Source organism: Pezoporus occidentalis, unplaced genomic scaffold (genome assembly GCF_034315485.1).
Source record: "Pezoporus occidentalis ecotype Australia unplaced genomic scaffold, CSIRO_AGI_Poc_V1 ctg304, whole genome shotgun sequence".
NCBI lineage: Eukaryota > Metazoa > Chordata > Aves > Psittaciformes > Psittacidae > Pezoporus > Pezoporus occidentalis.
Window position 1 is genome coordinate 95,547 of NW_026914986.1, and position 16,967 is coordinate 112,513.

The 16,967-nt window shown below is 56.6% G+C and overlaps 2 protein-coding genes across 2 annotated transcripts; both read left to right on the forward strand.

The window, feature by feature from the left end:
* Positions 1 to 243: 243 nt before the first annotated feature.
* On the forward strand, positions 244 to 9,866 carry ODAD4 (outer dynein arm docking complex subunit 4). The gene is made up of 12 exons (XM_062627656.1): positions 244 to 382; positions 812 to 943; positions 1,176 to 1,329; positions 3,060 to 3,121; positions 4,106 to 4,253; positions 4,755 to 4,979; positions 5,808 to 6,015; positions 7,276 to 7,362; positions 7,559 to 7,755; positions 7,877 to 7,977; positions 8,765 to 8,840; positions 9,663 to 9,866. The coding sequence occupies exons 1-12, from the start codon at positions 275 to 277 to the stop codon at positions 9,749 to 9,751; spliced, it is 1,587 nt and encodes a 528-aa protein (XP_062483640.1). The 5' UTR covers positions 244 to 274; the 3' UTR covers positions 9,752 to 9,866.
* Positions 9,867 to 9,891: 25 nt separating this feature from the next.
* CNP (2',3'-cyclic nucleotide 3' phosphodiesterase) lies at positions 9,892 to 14,656 on the forward strand. The gene is made up of 4 exons (XM_062627657.1): positions 9,892 to 10,010; positions 11,414 to 12,083; positions 12,672 to 12,814; positions 13,369 to 14,656. Exons 1-4 carry the CDS (start codon positions 10,008 to 10,010, stop codon positions 13,819 to 13,821), a joined length of 1,269 nt encoding a protein of 422 aa, XP_062483641.1. The 5' UTR covers positions 9,892 to 10,007; the 3' UTR covers positions 13,822 to 14,656.
* Positions 14,657 to 16,967: the final 2,311 nt, after the last annotated feature.

A 16,967-nucleotide genomic window follows, 5' to 3' on the forward strand; every position in this document is an offset into this window, starting at 1 on the left:
GTTTTACCGAGGGTCCGTGCTCGGTAAAACCTTTGGAACCCCGGGTGCAGGGACCAGCCCCCATCGGACACCGGCTCCTCCTCCGCACCCAGGCGGGCTGGGCCAGGAGCCACGGTGAGGACCGACCGGGACCGGCGGCTCCACGCGGGAACTGCTGCCGGGGCGCGGGAAAGCTCCCGGGGCGCGCCACGTCGACGTCACTGCCTGGGCGGGGCTTAGCGCCGTGCCGGAAGTCGGGCGGTTGCCAAGCGACGGCGGCGGCAGCGGCCTGGCCATGGAGGCGGAGGCGGCGCCGGTCGGGACCTTCCCCAGCTTCATGACCGAGGGCTCCGTGCTGCTGCGGCGTGGGGAGCACGGCAAGGCCCTGGTCTGCTTCAACAACGTGAGCGCAGCGGGAGGCCGGGGGGCGGCTGTGCCCTGTGGGGGTGCCCAGAGGAGCTGTGGCTGCCCCATCCCCGGCAGTGTTCAAGGCCGCAGGGGCTTGGAGCACCCTGCTCCAGTGGAAGGGGTCCCTGCCCGTGGTAAGGGATTGGGACTGGGTGAGCTTTGAGGTCCCTTCAACCCAAACCAGGCTGGGGTTCCATGAAGGGAAGCGTCCTCAAGAGCACCTGGAGGTGAGGGCATGAAGGGAGGTGGCAGACGGGCAGCAGTGGGGCCGCAGCACCCATGGGCGGCTGCAGCAGCAGCAGCAGAGGGGGTTTTGAGCATCAAGGGAATCCGTGGGTTCATCCCCATCCATCACCAAGGCCCGTGCCGGGATGGAGCAGGCTCCTCCGTTGATGCTGGATGCTGGATCCCTGCTGTGTTGCAGGCGCTGAAGCTGCGAGGCGGTGACAGGGAGTGCCTGGCTGCGCGCTCCAAGTGCTTCCTGCGCCTGGGGGACACGGACAATGCCCTGAAAGACGCTGAAGCCTCTCTCCGCAATGACCAAACCTTCTCCAAGGTAAAGAGCAGGAAGGGGGAAGAGCCAGGGATCCGGTCACTAACACGGCCCTGCCGGGGTTACTGCTTCCAGAGAAGTGGAGGTGCTGGGAGACAACTGAATTCCAGGGCTGGATTTGAGCGGAGGCCGGTTGGGACAGTGCAGGGCAGTCAATGGGGAGGGAACCGCGATCTCCAAAGCTCTCCCCATCCCCTGATTTTCACTTGTTTCTTGTTTCCCAATGGCGCTTTAGGGACTGTACCAAAAAGCAGAGGCGCTGTACACCATGGGCGACTTCGAGTTCGCGTTGGTGTTCTACCACCGTGGCTACCGGCTGCGGCCGGAGCTGCACGAGTTCAAGGTGGGGATCGAGAAATCCCAGGAAGCCATCATCAACTGCATCGGAGGTGAGGGCTCCAGCCAGGCTGGCGGGGGGCAGTGGGGCCGCGCCAGCTCTGCAAGGCACCCGTGGACCCTGCAACTGGAACCTCTTTGCCTGCGTGTGCCCAGTGGTCACCGAGATGAAACCAGGAAGCACCAAGAAGTGCACAGCTCGGCTCCTGTTTAATTCTAATTCTATGCCTGTTCCTATGTAGTAGATATAATATATATTTTATATATGAATTATATTAAATATTTTATATATTATATGTATGAATATATGTGAATATAATTAATATATATTTATTTATATTAAATATATTTAATATAATCATATGAACAGGCACAGAATTAGAATATTATATATATTTATACATCAATATATATATTATACACATATATGAATATATGTGAATATAATTAATATATTTTTATATTAAATATATTTTAAATAATATACTTATTATAATTTCATAATATGCTTTAATATAATTTTAACATAATATTGATTAAATGTATTAAATATATATTAAATATATTAATATAAATATATTAATTATATTCACATATATTCAAACATATAATCTATATTTAATATAACTCATATATAATATATATAAATATAGATATGATGTGTATTATATACCTGTTCTAATAACTCCAGTTATGGAAGTAAACGATGACACTGATTTAATTGTCCAAAGTCACCATCAAACCCCAGGTAACAAAGTAACAAACGGAACAAAGCAGCTCCTCTACTTGCAGATCCCACTGGGAGATCTTTATCCCGACATTCCAAGTTTGTAATGGAATTTGCCGTGCTACCTGAGACTGCCCCTGCCGTGATCCTGACTTCCCTCCAGCTCCCATTGCATAAGTCCAGTGAAACTGTTGACTCTTGCAATGCAGCAACTGCTTTCCTAACTCCTGGCTTGGATCCTAGACTGGAGTCCTGCAGGAAAGGCCAAGGACCAGGGGATGTTCAAAGCAAACCTGTCCCTTTTCCCTTAGTTTTCCTTCCTCTTATGCAGCGATGAGCATGGGCAGAGCGTGCTCCGGCTCTCAGGCACGCAGCCACCCTGCAGGGAGATGAATGGATTAGAGCCCAAGAGGAGATAGCCCTTGATGCAGGGGGAAAGGAAACGCTGCCATCTGATCCGGCTGTTTAAACAGTTGGGAAATGTGCATACATGAACAGGGCACATCCCAGAACCGCTTTGCTGGCGGCATTCAGAACCTCCAGCCTTCCGTGACACACGTGGACACACGCTGCTCCCTCCGGCCCCATTGCCCTGCTGCAGGTCAGGCTCTTCCCTTCCTTCCAACCAGCCCAAGCCAGAGCTGCTTTCACTCTTACCTCCAGTGCCAGAGTGCTGCCTGAGCAGCAGCGTGGGAGTCACAGTGAAAATGGGAGTTAGTTGCTCTGGAACATCCCTGTACTTAGAGCTTTAACTCCAGTTTAAGCATCAGCTGTAAGCCCTCAGAAGAACCTGCCATCCTTTGCCTTCCTCTGTTTCCACGCAGTAGGAAAAGCCCCCTGGTGCCATGGGAAAGCAGTGATTAAAACCCCAAGAGGAGCTGCACCTCTGAGCTGTATTCCCTGCCTGCAGACCACAGATTTCACATGGAAGAATTAGCAGAAGGCTTTATTTCAAACAGGACATGATAGGCTCGGCACATTTATGGTCATTTTGATTCCTAAAGCCTCTGCACTGCTGTTCTTGAGCACTAACCAGTGTTTTCTCTGTATTTGCAGCTCCATCCTCAGTTAAACTGAAGAACAAAGGGAATCTGTGCTTCATAAGCAAGCAGGCAGAGGTACGGTCTGAAGAGCTCTTGCTTTAGGGGCCAACTGGAGCTGTTGTATCACCGGTGCTTTCTGAAATAGCTGTTAGAGGGTTAATAGTTTCTGCAGCAAGGTGGACTAGGCTGGTCTCTGAGCACTGGAAGCGCAGTGAGCCCTCACGAGAGCATTTATGCACCCGGTTTTAATGTAGCTCTTGCTCAAGCTACACAGAATGTGAAGGAGGAGGCAGAAGGGCAGGAAAGAGCAGCCACGGAGGAGCAGAGCATCCTCTGCCAGCCCCAGTTTGGCTGCCGGGTGTTGCTGCTCACCCATCACAGGCTAATGAGTAACAGCAGCGAGGTCGGAGCCAGGGTACCTTTGCCTCCAGTGTTTGCTTTGGGTTTCCTGATGTTTAAGGTTTGATAATGGGCACTTTCTCCATTGCTTCACCCTGGGGGGATGCATGGAGGCAGTGCCCTGCTCCTGCAGGATGCCACGTTTCCCTTTGAAGGCAGTGCAGGGGATGCTCACTGCCTCCTCCAGCGGGAATCACGGGTCCTCAGTGCTTAAAAGAACTACAAAGGGGCCTAAGGAATAGCCCTGCAATTCCTGGGATTCGGAATGTGAAACTTTAAAAGCCCTGGCTCTTACAGCCTCTGTTTCTTTGTGGATAACTGGACCTGCCTTGCCCACCACCTTCATAGAACCCATGAATCCCAGGAGGGATGGGACCTCAAGGATCACCTGGTCCAGCCATTCTAGGCCCTAGGTGAGGTGTCCCAGCTCCCTGTCCTCCCACAGCAGTGATCAGGAGCAGAACTAATTCTTGCTCTTATGATGCTCAACATCATACAGAGGGCAAAACTGCAGCTGCTCAGCACCAGAGCAATCGGTGACACTGATTGTTGCTTTTAGTTAAAGACTAAGCTGGTTTATGTGGAGTGTAATGAGAATCCTGCTAAGCCCAGTGCTCCCCACTCACCTCTCCCAACTGCCTTTGTTGTTCCTTGCTGTAGTGCAAACAGAAAGTCCCAATCAAAGTGGCAAAGAATCCAAAGTGGACAAAGAACCAGAAGCCTGTGAGGAACCCAAAGACGGAGCGAGAGCTGCTTGGAGAGCTCTATGCTGACAAGGCCTACCTGGAAAAGCTGCTCAATGACAAAGGTCTTTCTCCACTGCAGTTAACTAAATGCTCCTTCTAAGCAGGTTCTTTCTCCTCTTCTTTTATATCCCTGTGGCTACTCTTCCTTGTTTGTATCAGAGCTCACATAGAGCTTGTGGGGGTCGTGAGAGAGGCAGGTATCTTTGGAGCCAGATCCCATCTCTGAGCACATTTCCTTCCCTGTTAAATGGGAGGCTTTTATAACCAAGCGTAAATCAAGCCCAAGCAATCTGTGCTGACGAAATCCAAAGCAGAAACAGCAGCGTTACAAATAACTCCTGTCATCATGATTCATGATGAATTCCACCACAGGGGTTGGGAACACCAGCACTAGCTCACTGAAGCACATGGAATGGGAATGACGAGGCAGCTTTCCCTCCTAAGCACACCAGTTCTGAGGAGCACCAAGGCTTTGGTTTCTAGGAGCCTCTGTCAGAGCAGGAAAACTGCAGCCTCCTCCATCCCTCTCATTAACGCTCCCCTGGGTTCCTGTCTCCTTTCAGAGCTGATGGAGAGCAGCACACAGCAGGGGATCAAGGTAAAGGACCTGGTTTTGGGGGGCATTTCCTACCTGGAGACCCGCAGCGAGTTCTGGCAGCAGCAGAAGCCCATTTATGCCCGGGTGAGGGAGCGCAAGCTCCGGCAGCAAAGGTGGAGCCGGGACAAGAAGCAGAAACCCCTGGAGGTTGGCAGATACATTGAGAAGGCCATGGAGGACATTGACATGTGTGGGTATCCTGGCTGGAAGCAGTAAGGAAATGATGGCGGGCACATGGGGTTATCTGCTGTAGTAATTACAGTAGATGCAGACCAACAGAAGCAGTGCAAACACGAGCAGGCTGTTTGGGGCAGGATTTGCTGTTGCAGTCTTCACCTTTCCAACACTTTCTTCACAATCCTGGGTTAGTTTTCCCATACTTCCTGCTCTGAAGGAAGGAGAATTCAGCTCCCCCTGGGCTCTTTCTTTGGCCCTCTGCTACTTGTTTAGAACCCAGAGAGAATCATTTACTTGTTTCCTTCTTTTAAGCTGTAACAGTGAGGAGGGTGGCAAAACCCCTGCAGCCTCATTCCCACAGCACTGCAGCCCAGCTGGGTACAGGGAGCAGAGCTCAGCAGGGATGTGCAAGGGGCTAATGTGGGGGATAAACCCCACAGTGTTGTAGCTAGAACTTCATCCAAGAGCAGGCTGCTCTGCTACAACCGTGAGCTCTCGAACCTTCAGACAAGCAGCTTTACTTCAGCATGGGATGTTAGCAGTAATTCCCCATCCCTGGCAGTGCTCAAAGCCATGCTGGATGGGGCTTGGAGCAAGCTGCTCTAGTGGAAGGAGCTGCGTGAGCTTTGGTCCCTTCCAACCCATAGCCTGGGATTCTGTGTTTTCCCTTTACTTGCTGTGATCCCCAGTAGTGCAGTTTCCCAGGGGAATAGTGCCTGACCAGTGAGGAGCTCTAACCCATCCCAAGGTTTGCCTGGGGCTAATCCAGCTGCACTCAGCCTCACCCGCCCAGCACCGCCACGTCCACCCAGCAGCATTAAACCTCCCTCTTTCCCTCCAGTGCTGAGCGGTGACTCCCCTGAAGACAGCTGCAAGAAAGCCAAGCGTGTGCTAAGAAAGGTACAAGGGTGGTCAGAGGAGGAACTTCCCAACAGGAAGGAGCTGATCGCAGACCTCTACAGCCGCATTGGGAAAGCTCAGCTAGAGATGGGCCAGACGGAGGCAGCCCTGCAGAGCCACAGAATGGATTTGGAGCTGGCCAGGCAGCAGTAAGTGCTGGGTTCAGGTGGATGGGCAAAGAGGGAAGTAGCTCTATTAAGATGTTACAGCATCAGGTCATGGAATTCTCACCTGGAGCTTTAACAGGACAATGTGCTCAGCCCGTGCCCAGGTATCACACTGATTTCTTATCGTCCCTGTTTCAAACAGAAGGAGCCTGAAGCAGGTCTTTAAAGGGCCTGGAGCACGTGGCACATCTCAGCCCCTGCTGAAGCAAAGCAAGAGGGAGCACAAGCCCCACTGTGAGCTCTGGAGGATGCGTTTCCTTCCCAGGCTCTGACCTCAAGTCTTCCGCTGCGTTTGCTCTTAGAACCATTTGCATTCAAACCTGGATGTATTTATCCTGGAGGAGCAGTCACCTGCCCACACACAGCAATTCCAGCTAAAACAGAATGGAGCAAGGCATAGCCTGAAGCCTTCCTCAGAGCCTTGCCTGCTGTGAACTGGGGGTTCCTTCTGCCAAGCCTGCGAAGGGCTTGCAGCAGCCTCGGAGCATTTTCACGTGGTTTGTGAACCTTCTGCCTGTCTCCTTGTGCCCTCCACTCGCACAAACCAAGTCCAGCATCAGCAGGAGGGAGGCAGCAGCCGGGGTTCAGTTGCTTTTAGAGCCGTGGGAAGCGATGGTGAAGGAGAACCCGCAGCGGGGGGGGCGGCTCGCCCTCTGGTGGCTGCCGCCCGCAGTGGGCACAGAGAAGATGTCCCCAACGGGGCGCATCCCTCCTCTCCATCAGCTTTTCCCTGTTAGGTGAGGGCAGGCGGCTCAGGCCACTCTGGAGATGGGGACAGGGACTGCTTGAGGTCCTCAGGCTACATCCTTACAGAAGGAGCTGCCTCCAGCGTGGGGCAAAGGCTCATTGCGAGCACAGCAAGTCTGGAGCCCCATTGCTGACACACGTCTGGGGTCTTCCCTTTCCTCCCGGCCAGAACTAACCTGTCAGCGTTAAGGACCCAGGAGCTCTGTGGGGCCCACAAGGCAACAAAGAGCGAGACTTTGACAAGGACGGCCAGATCCACAGCAGCAAATCCCCACAGAACCTGAGGACAAACCTAAACCCTTTCTCCCTGCGTGTTATGGGCTGCCAGGAGAGAAAATCAGAACTCAGCCTTCAGTTCATGGCCTCGCTCCTTTGCTTCTCAACACGTAGCCTGAGGTGCTGTTGAGCCCCAAAGCGAGTGGGAAGCTGAGGGAAGCACGGACTGTAGCAGAAACAAGCCCCTGCCACAATGATTTCTTTCTCTTTCCAATGCAGTGATCTGCCAGATGCTGTATCCAGAGCCCTCGAGAACATCGGCAGGGTTTATGCCAGCACCAGGAGATTCCAGCCTGCTATCGACACGTACGTAACACCAGGGACAAGGGAAGGCACCAGCTTGTGGATATATTTCAGGTTATCTATCCCCGCTGCTCGAGGGGGAGCTGTGGGGTGTTTGTACCCACAGTACCTGGAAGCCTTCAGTTATAACAGCAGGGGTTGAACTAACCACACCTGGGGAGATGCACTCACCTCTGCCCTGCTTCCTCCCTGCTTGCAGATGGGAGAAGAAGATTCCAATGGTGAAATCCAACCTGGAGAAGGCCTGGCTATTCCATGAAATTGGCCGATGTTACCTCGAGCTGGATAATGCAAAAGCTGCCCAAAGTTACGGGCTGAAGTCCCTGCAGGCGGCAGGTGAAGAGGGAGATGCTGAGTGGCAGCTCCACGCTATGGTCCTCGTGGCACAAGCACAAGGTAGAGGCGTTAGTACCAATGGGAACTGTTCAGATCAAGGCATCTTGGAGACCTGCTCGATCCACCAGTGGTGTTCTCTTGGTCTGGGGTTAAAATAGATGTTTGCATTTGTCTGTTACAGTGAGGTTAAAGGATTACCGGCCTGCAATCCTGACCTTTGAGAAAGCACTCGACAAGGCAACACTTCTTCATGATGAAGCTGCTCAGGAGGCCATCGTCACTGTAAGTGGGTTCTTGCAAAGAGGACAGGAGCTTGGGGCAGCATCCGTCAGTTACCTCTAACTAACTAGTGTCTGGTGTGCTGTGAACTGAGGAAGTATCCCTGCACAGCCAGTGTGTGCAGAGGGAACATCCCTGCACAGCCAGTGTGTCCAGAGGGAACATCCCTGCACAGCCAGTGTGTGCAGAGGGAGCATCCCTGCACAGCCAGTGTGTCCAGAGGGAACATCCCTGCACAGCCAGTGTGTGCAGAGGGAACATCCCTGCACAGCCAGTGTGTGCAGAGGGAGCATCCCTGCACAGCCAGTGTGTCCAGAGGGAACATCCCTGCACAGCCAGTGTGTGCAGAGGGAACATCCCTGCACAGCCAGTGTGTGCAGAGGGAACATCCCTGCACAGCCAGTGTGTGCAGAGGGAACATCCCTGCACAGCCAGTGTGTGCAGAGGGAACATCCCTGCACAGCCAGTGTGTCCACAGGGAACATCCAAAATGTCCCAGAGAAACCCCTCTGCACCAAACCACAGCCCCAGCACAGCACTCACCTCCCCGGTGATCCCTCCTGGGTGCCTGGAGCTCGGGCAGAGCCAGGAGAAAAGCACTAGTGGAGAGAGATGGAACGGTCAGGGGAGGAGACCTTTGTGAAGGGACAGGAACAGGTAGTGACCACTGCAGGGAGCTCTGTGGTAGGAAAGGGCCGTGTGATGACAGCAGAGAGCAGGACACAGGAGGAGCGTGGCAGTGTGTAACTGCCTTTCTAGGGCCTTTCTTAACAACCTCCATCCCTTCCAGGCTTTGGATGAGGTGAGCAAAAGCTTCATGGAGCAGCTGAGCGACACAGAAGACCCAAGAGCTCCGAGCCTCAGAGGTACCTGCCCTTGACACCTCTGCGCCCCATAAGCACACACATTCTCCACCTCCCTTCCCCGAAGCACGGGAGCAAAGCTCCCCATTCCCAGGGAGCAGACACCCGCGCTCCTGGCACTATCGCATCCACTGCGCTAGCCCGGAGCAGCCGGAACACGCGGGTGGGTGCGGAGTTACCGCGGATAGGGGCGGAGTTACCGCGGAGGTACCGCGGGTGAGCGCGGAGTTACCGTGGCGTTACCGTGGAGGTACCGGGAGTGGGTGCGGAGGTACCGCGGAGTTACTGTGGAGGTACCGCGGGTGGGTGGGGAGTTAGTGCGGGTGGGTGCGGAGGTACCGCGGGTGCGGGCAGAGATACCGAGGAGTTACCGGGGAGTTACCGCGGAGGTACCGCAGGTGCGCGTGGAGTTACCACGGGTACGTGCGGAGGTACCGCGGGTTAGCGCAGAGGTACCGCGGGTGGGCGCGGAGTTACCGTGGGTGCCGGCGGAGTTACCGCGGGTGGGTGCGGAGTTACCGCGGGTGGGCGCGGAGTTACCGCGGGTGGGTGCGGAGTTACCGCGGGTGGGCGCGGAGTTACCGCGGGTGGGTGCGGAGTTACCGCGGGTGGGCGCGGAGTTACCGCGGGTGGGTGCGGAGTTACCGTGGGTGCCGGCGGAGTTACCGCGGGTGGGTGCGGAGTTACCGTGGGTGCGGGCGAAGTTAAGGCGGGTGGGTGCGGAGTTACCGCGGGTGGGCGCGGAGTTACCGCGGGTGGGCGCGGAGTTACCGCGGAGCTCCCGCGGCTCCGGTTCGCGGCTCAAAGCGGCGTTTTCCTCCGCAGAGGACCCCAGCAGCGAGAGCACCGAAGTCGACGGCTTCGAGAAGGACGCGGAGGGAGAGGCCGGGGCCGGAGCGCAGCGGGGGCACTGAGCGGGACGGGGGAGGAAGGGGCGACACGGGGACAATAAACAGCGGCCGGTGACGGTGTCGCGCTATCGCGATAGCGCTGCAAACAGAGGCCCCCTCGTGTCCGCTCCGTCCCTCCCCGCTCCCCCCCCGCGCATGCTCCGCCGCAGCGGGGCGGGGGGGGTCCCCCCGGTGCTATGAAAGGGGCTGCGGTGGGGGGGGCCGGTCCAGAGCCGCTGTCCCGCCGCGCCGCTCCGCACCGGCGGCCGCTGCCCTCACCATGGTAAGTGCGGGACCGGGGGTGCTGCGGGGCGCGTTCACCCGACGGGAGGCGGCGGCGGCGCGGACGCGAGGTCGATGGGAGCGGGGGGGTGCGGGAGGGGAGGGAGCGCAGCCGGACCCCGAGGCTCCATCGCGGTCTCCCCGAACCCCTCCGGCCGCCCGGAGCAGCCGAGCCTCGGCCCCGCGGGGGCTGAATGGGGGGGATTGTCCGGCTGCAGCCCGGCGCGGGGCTCTGTGGGGCCATTGTCCGCCCGCCCCGGCCGTGAAGGCTCCATTCTCCTCCGCGCTGGCCCCCGAACAATGGGGCCGGAGCGAGGTTTTCCATTATTGTTCCTTTGTTTGCGGCTCTGAAAAGCGGCCTCAGTCCTGCCCCGCCGGCAGCTGCGGGCGCAGGGGACACGCACCAGCTCCCGGAGCTGCCTCGACCGTTTGCTGCCTCCTGGAGCCCCCCAGTCCATAGGGAAGGGGCCAGGAGCGATGCTTGGGGCTCGCTCTCCTTGGAGACCCATTCATGGAACTCCTTGTGCAGGCACAGCTGCTCCCCTGCACCCGGGGCTCTCCGTCCTGGTCCCCATCCTCCGTGTTCTGCAATGGGAGATGGGGCAGGGAGCTGGAATAGCTGGGTTTTGGTAACAGCTTCCCTCTGCAAACGGGGGAGCAGGCAGAGCACAGAGGTTGGGGATAAACCCCTCAGTGTTTGCATCAAAGGCAAACCGGAATCCTTCAGCCCCTCTGCAGCTCGGGTCTGGTGGGGGAAAATGGAGAGGTCCCAGCGCCGCAAAAAGCAGCGGCTGCCCCATTGCTGCGAGTGCGCGGGCACGGCTGGAGAAGTCCCCGTCCCGCTTCCACCTTTTCCCAGACCCTGCTGGGAATTAAGCCCGGATTCCAGCTGGCGGCAGCGCTGCTCGCTCGCTCCAGGGGCTGGTTTCACTTTCGTGTTCCTCCCCGCGGCCGCTGAGCGCAGGTTTGCCTTTACCGGAAGCATTTTCAGCTGCTCCTCAGCACGAGAGGAGCCCAAATCCCCTCCTCGGAGGCAGCCGGGGGCTGCAGTGCAGAGAAAGGGGCAGCTCTTACAGTGCGAGAGCATCCTCAGCCTCAGGACCAGCTTTGCCTTCGGGTCGGCTGAAGGGCTGGGACGGCAGCAGCCGCCACAACGCGCTGGGACTTCAGGTTGCTGTTCTCAAGGCAAGTTCCCCTCCGCACGCCCAGGTTTAGGGGGCACAGAAGCGTTTTGGGCGCTCAGAGGGAGGCTTTGATGCTCACAGCTGCAGCTCTGCCACGGCAGGGGTGAAACCTCCCCTTCCCGAGGGTCCTGCTGCAAGGGGGGGAGTTAAGCCGCAGGGGTAACGCATCCCCATCGCACCGGGGTCGGTAACTGGCACCTCTCTCCTTGTCGCATTCCAGAACAGAGGCTTCTCCAAGAAGAGTCACCCATTCCTGCCCAAGCTGTTTAGGAAAATGTCCACTCAATCAGCCAAAGAAAGACCCGAAAGTTTGCACTTCCCCTTCCTGGACGATGAAGACACCATCGCCACGCTCAAAGAGTCCAAAACCTTCTTCATCCTCCGAGGCCTGCCCGGCAGCGGGAAGTCCACGCTGGCCCACGCTATCCAAGACCGGTATAAGGATGCCTGCAAGGTGATCTCTGTCGACAACTATAAAATCACTCCTTCCGTTCGAAGCGCCATTCCCGAAGAGTATTCCAAGGTGGATGAGGATCTAGTTGACTATTGCAAACGCGACATCAGCGTTATCGTTTTGGATGACACCCACCACGAGAGGGAACGACTGGACCAACTCTTTGATATTGCTGACAAATACCGGTACAAAGTCATCTTCGCCGAGCCCAAAACCCCGTGGCGACAGGATTGCTCGCAGCTGAAGGAGAAGAACCAATGGAAACTGTCAGCGGAAGAGCTGAAGAAGATGAAGCCCAGCCTGGAGAAGGAATTCCTGCCCATGTATTTTGGGTGGTTTCTGAGCAAAAGAAGCTCGGAGATCCTGCGCAAGGCTGGCCAGGCCTTCTTGGATGAGCTCGCAAGTCTCAAAGCCTTCAAAAAGGAGAGTAAATACTGTACGTATAGAAGCAGCGTACCCAGTTCTTCCTCTGGTGGCAGGATGTTAGCGCTTGGCAAGCGGAACGCATCCACTGGGCTTCCGAGGTGGATTCCTAGTTAGAGTAAGGCGCGAGGCCAGGCTACGAGATCCTAACCCCTAGTTCACAGAGGGCTTTTGTGAGCTCAAGGGAATGAAACCGCTCTCCCCAAGCAGCCCGTTCGGTCCAACCCTGCGGGAGCTGGGTCCAGCACCAGCATCGGGGGCCTGGGCATGGGCATGGCCCCAGCTCCGCAGCTGGGTGGGTGAGGGCAGAACCAACGTGGAGCCAGGGAGCGAAGGGAAGGACGGAGCCCGCTGTCCCCCGAGGGGGTCTGACATGGGCAGCGTTGGCCCAAGCCCTGTTTTGTGCAGAAGCCTCTGTTTTGGGGTCCCATGCAGCAGTGAGGTGGGAGGTGTGTGTGTGTGTGGGGAGTTCATTTCCCCACCTGCTCCTTCGCAGCGTTAAGCTAAAGCAGGAGGGGCTCTGCTGGGCTGGGCCCTGGGCTCCTGGTGGCACTGCTGGCGCTGGGGCTCTCGCAGTAACGTCGCTTCCCTCCGCCTGCAGTTGCTTCCGCTATCGAGGACCCCAAAATCAAAATCGCCCTCACCAGCTACTTCGTGAAGAGGCCGCCCGGGGTCCTGCACTGCACCACGAAGTACACCGAGTTCGGGAAGGCAGCCGGGGCCGAGGACTACGCGCAGCAAGAGGTGAGCAACCGGGGCCCTGGTGGCCCCAGGAGCCGCGGGGTGGGCTGGGGACACGGCCTGAGCTGAGGCCCAGCGACAGCGGGAACTGGAGGGTGTTAAGGTCCTTTCCAGCCCTATTCGATGGTTCTATGACATCCCTGTGCAATAGAGAAGCTGGAGGAGATGGGGGCTACTTCCCATGGCAGGGGGGTTGGAACTAGATCATCTTAAGGTCCTTTCCAACCCTAACTGTTCTATGATTTCCTGTATGTTTCCAGAGAGCCCATTCCTGCACCATCTCCAACAGCTTGCTTTGGGTGATGATGAACTGCTAGAGGATTTCAAACCCAATAAACCCAAGTTAAATAGTGGAATGTGGGAGGGAACAAGACGCAGGCAGCTCCAAATTCATGGAGCAGGGACTCGGGCCATGAGAACTTCGAGGTGCACATGGTATTTCCAATAGGTCCCTGTGATCAGCCAAGCCCCCGAGCAATAAACCCAAGCACAGGGCCGCAAACCCCTTGCCTGCAGGCAGCTCAAGCTGTGCTCTGCTTCCTTCCCTCTCCTCCCAGGCCGTGAAGGCTTCGTACGGCAAAGGCTTCACCTTGTCCATCTCGGCCCTGTTCCTCACGACAAAAACTGTGGGTGCTCGCGTGGAGCTGAGCGAGCAGCAGCTGCTGCTTTGGCCTGGGGATGCCGACAAGATCCTGCCCACCGACAGCCTCCCGAAGGGCAGCCGGGCCCACATCACCCTGGGCTGCGCCAACGGCGTCGAGGCCGTGCAGACCGGGCTGGATCTGCTGGAGTTCGTGAAGCTGGAAAAGGCAGGGAACAAAGGGGATGAAGTGGGGGAGATTGGAGGAGGGAAACTGCTGTATTTCGATAACGGGATGTGGATGCTCACCCTCTCGAAAAAGATCGATGTGAAGGCGATATTCTCGGGTTACTACGGAAAAGGGAAGCTCGTGCCAACGCAGAGCACCAACAAACGGGGCTCTGCTTTTAGCTCCTGCACCATCATCTAGGAGCGTGGGGAGGGCGCCACGTTTGCTTGGGTTTAAAAGGCAAGTAACTCCTGTAACCTTTAAACGTGGAAAGAGAAATAATGCTACCTTTACTAAAGCCCTTTCGCCAGCCCCTGGGTGAAGCCTCTCTGCAGAGAGGTCCCCGGCCTCAGAACGAGGATGAAAACAAGCACCAAAGCGAAGCTGCCCCATAACCCCTGCCAGCGGCTGAAGGGCTGCTCAGGGTATTTAACACGAGTGCGCTCTGCTTGTTTTCTTCCTCGGAGGAAGAGCCCCCGTGGTCTCTTGTAACTTCCCTATGAACCACAATCGTTTGATCCTTACCTGGCAGCACCCCAAAGCCTGCACAGATGGGGCTGATGCCAAGCGACGCAACCGCCCCATGGCTCCCCTTCACCCGCAGCCCAGGGCCCGACCCCGCTCACGCCGGTACCCGAGCTCCTGGGTACAACCCTGCAAGACCCTGGTGCGGGTCCCTTCTGTGTGGCAGTTACTGAGCCCAGCCTGCAGGAGGGGGCACATGGGGAGGCCACCAGCCATGCTCTGCCCAACTCCTGCCTGTGTCCGTGCCCCCTTCGCTGCAGGGGAGGGATGCGCTGGCGAGCGGACAAGGAAAGGACCTTGGTGTCAAAGGCCACTGCGATGGAGTGAAAGGGAAGCACCAGGAGAGGTGCTCAGATCCTGCAGCTTCCCTTCACCCATCGGAGCAGGCAGGAGCAAGCACCGTCCCTGTCCTTATCCTGTAGGGAACAATCCTGCCTTGGCAGGGAGCGGAAGAGACGAACTCGAGTCTTTTCCATCGTATCTGATAGCAACTAAAATCGTGCCTGAGGTACAGCAGAGTTCTTCAGGCAAGGTTTTCCTACTTTTCTCTAATGCACTTGAATGTTAAGAGGTAGGATGGCAGTAACATCGTAATCTAGGACGTAAGCGGAGGCACTGTAACTGCGTAACTCAAGGCTGCTCAAACCTAAACCGTTGGCTGGAAACACAGAAGTTAATGGTCAAGCACTCCTCTTCTTAAGCCTCTTTCAGGGGAGCTTCTGGATTTGCTCTTAGCCAGGCCCTTTGCCGGTGGCTACACGGTCACTAACACAGAGCTCGACTAACGCACGCGGGTCAGGCCACCGGTTTAAACTCACACTATGGCTCCGTGAAGTGGGTACTGGAATTAACCCTCTGTTAACACATGTAAATACTCACCGGGTTTGACAAGCGCGTGCTGGGCCGGGGAGGAGCCGGCGTGGGGCTGCAGCGTGGGGCTGCAGCGTGGGGCGCGCCGAGGCCGTTCCTTGGGAAGCAGGAGGGGTTTCTCCTCTGAAGGCTCAACACGGAGCAAGCAACGCTCGGCCGCTTGCCCAGGAAAGCCAACCCGTTCCTGCTGCTTCAAAAAGAGGGAGGAGGAGAAATTCCCATCGTCACAGAAACCGAGGGCACAGAAACACCCCCCAGCGCCCGCCCTCCTCCCCTGCCTTCAGCAGGGACACCCTGCCCTATGGCCAGCTTCGGGCCTTCCCACCGGGAATCCCCCGTGGGTCTGTTCCATCTCAACGTGATGAAGGCCTTTCCCAGCGCGGGGGGCACGCTGACCCCTCTCCTCCCCAGGGCCCAGCACCACTGTGCACAGCTGGGGCATCTCCTGTCTTTGCCTGTCCAAGAACAACAGCGCGCCCGTCGTCAGTTCAGGTTTTATTAGTTTGTACATCATATACAGTTTATAATAAAGTAAACCGATTGCATATGGTTCTGCTTCAGGCTGCGACATTCTTCATAGAAACACGTCATTATGAATTAGGCCTAATGAAGGAAACAACACACATTCACATTGGTTCACCATTCACATCCTAGAAAGGTGGGGGGCCGGAGGGACAGCGCCCGCCCCGCTGCGAAGCCCGGCTTGGAGAGGCCGATGCGGTTGGCAAAGCGATGGGGACAGCGGTTGCTCCATGCAATAATTCCCTTTCCTCCCGTGGGAAAGGTGAAGGTATTTACACTGAGGTAAACATTCAGGATTTGGGGTCAGATAAATACTGCAGCAGGGGCCAGCGTCCTCTCCAAGGCGGCTTCGCATCGGTGGCTGCTCCAAGTCCTGCCTGGTCCTTAAGCCGTTACAACAAAGCGGATCCGCATGCAGCGAGGTGCTCGGTCACTGGCTCGCGCTCCATCCCTCCAGCGGTGCTTCCCGTGATCCTCCTCTGGAGCCTTGGCTCGCACAGCTCAAAGGGGAAAGGATAATCCTGGCCCTGACCCGGCCACGAGGCCACGGCAGCCCCGCAGCATCTTCCCACACGGGGATGGCTCCAGCACGGGAGCAGCCTCCAGCCCAGGGGTCACAGAACGGCTGCAGCAGCCACACCGGACCCCAGCGCTGCTCCCAGAGCCCTGGGCAAGCGAGACACCGGAGGTGCCCGTGCCCTAGGGAAGGGGCAGGGAGGGTACAAGGCACAAATTGAACGGGGATGGAGACCATCCACTTGAAGGTAAGTGACCCTCTCACTGACAGAGAGAGGGATTTTGGAAGCAGAGCCAAGCACGGTGTGGTCCATGCTTTGGTCGCTCAGCTTGGGCAGTGCGCAGCCTGTTTCCATGTTGGAAACGAAACCAGAGCACAGCAGCTTCCCTCTGTATCCCTTCAGATACAGAAAGCCAAGGGACTCGCAGCATCCCATGGACAACACCGCTGTCGTCCCCAAACATTCCTTATCATCTCTTTTGCCTTTTAACTTGCATTTACAGAACAGTAGCACAGCTTTAGCACTGCGGATCCAGCTTTAGAGCAACACCTCAAAGCTCACAGACAACGCCACGGACCTTCCTATGTAGCCTAGTATGTGGTCGAAACCACAACGACCCTAACCCTGCTCAGGCAGGCAGCCAGAAGCATCTCAGCCGTTATAGCTGATTCAAGTCCAGGTTCAGAGTACCTGGCCAGGGCTCCCAGTACTCTGAGAGATGCTAAAACAGCACCGGGTTTGTAAAGCCACCCAAGGAAAACCACACCAGGCCTTGTGCTCTGGAGCCTGACCATCGCACGTGCAAGCACCTCCCACACGGACACTGCTGATGCACGTTTTTGTGTTTAAAGCAAGAAATCACTTCCACCTTTGACTGCATTTCACCCTTTGAAACCACCCCTACAGCAGCTC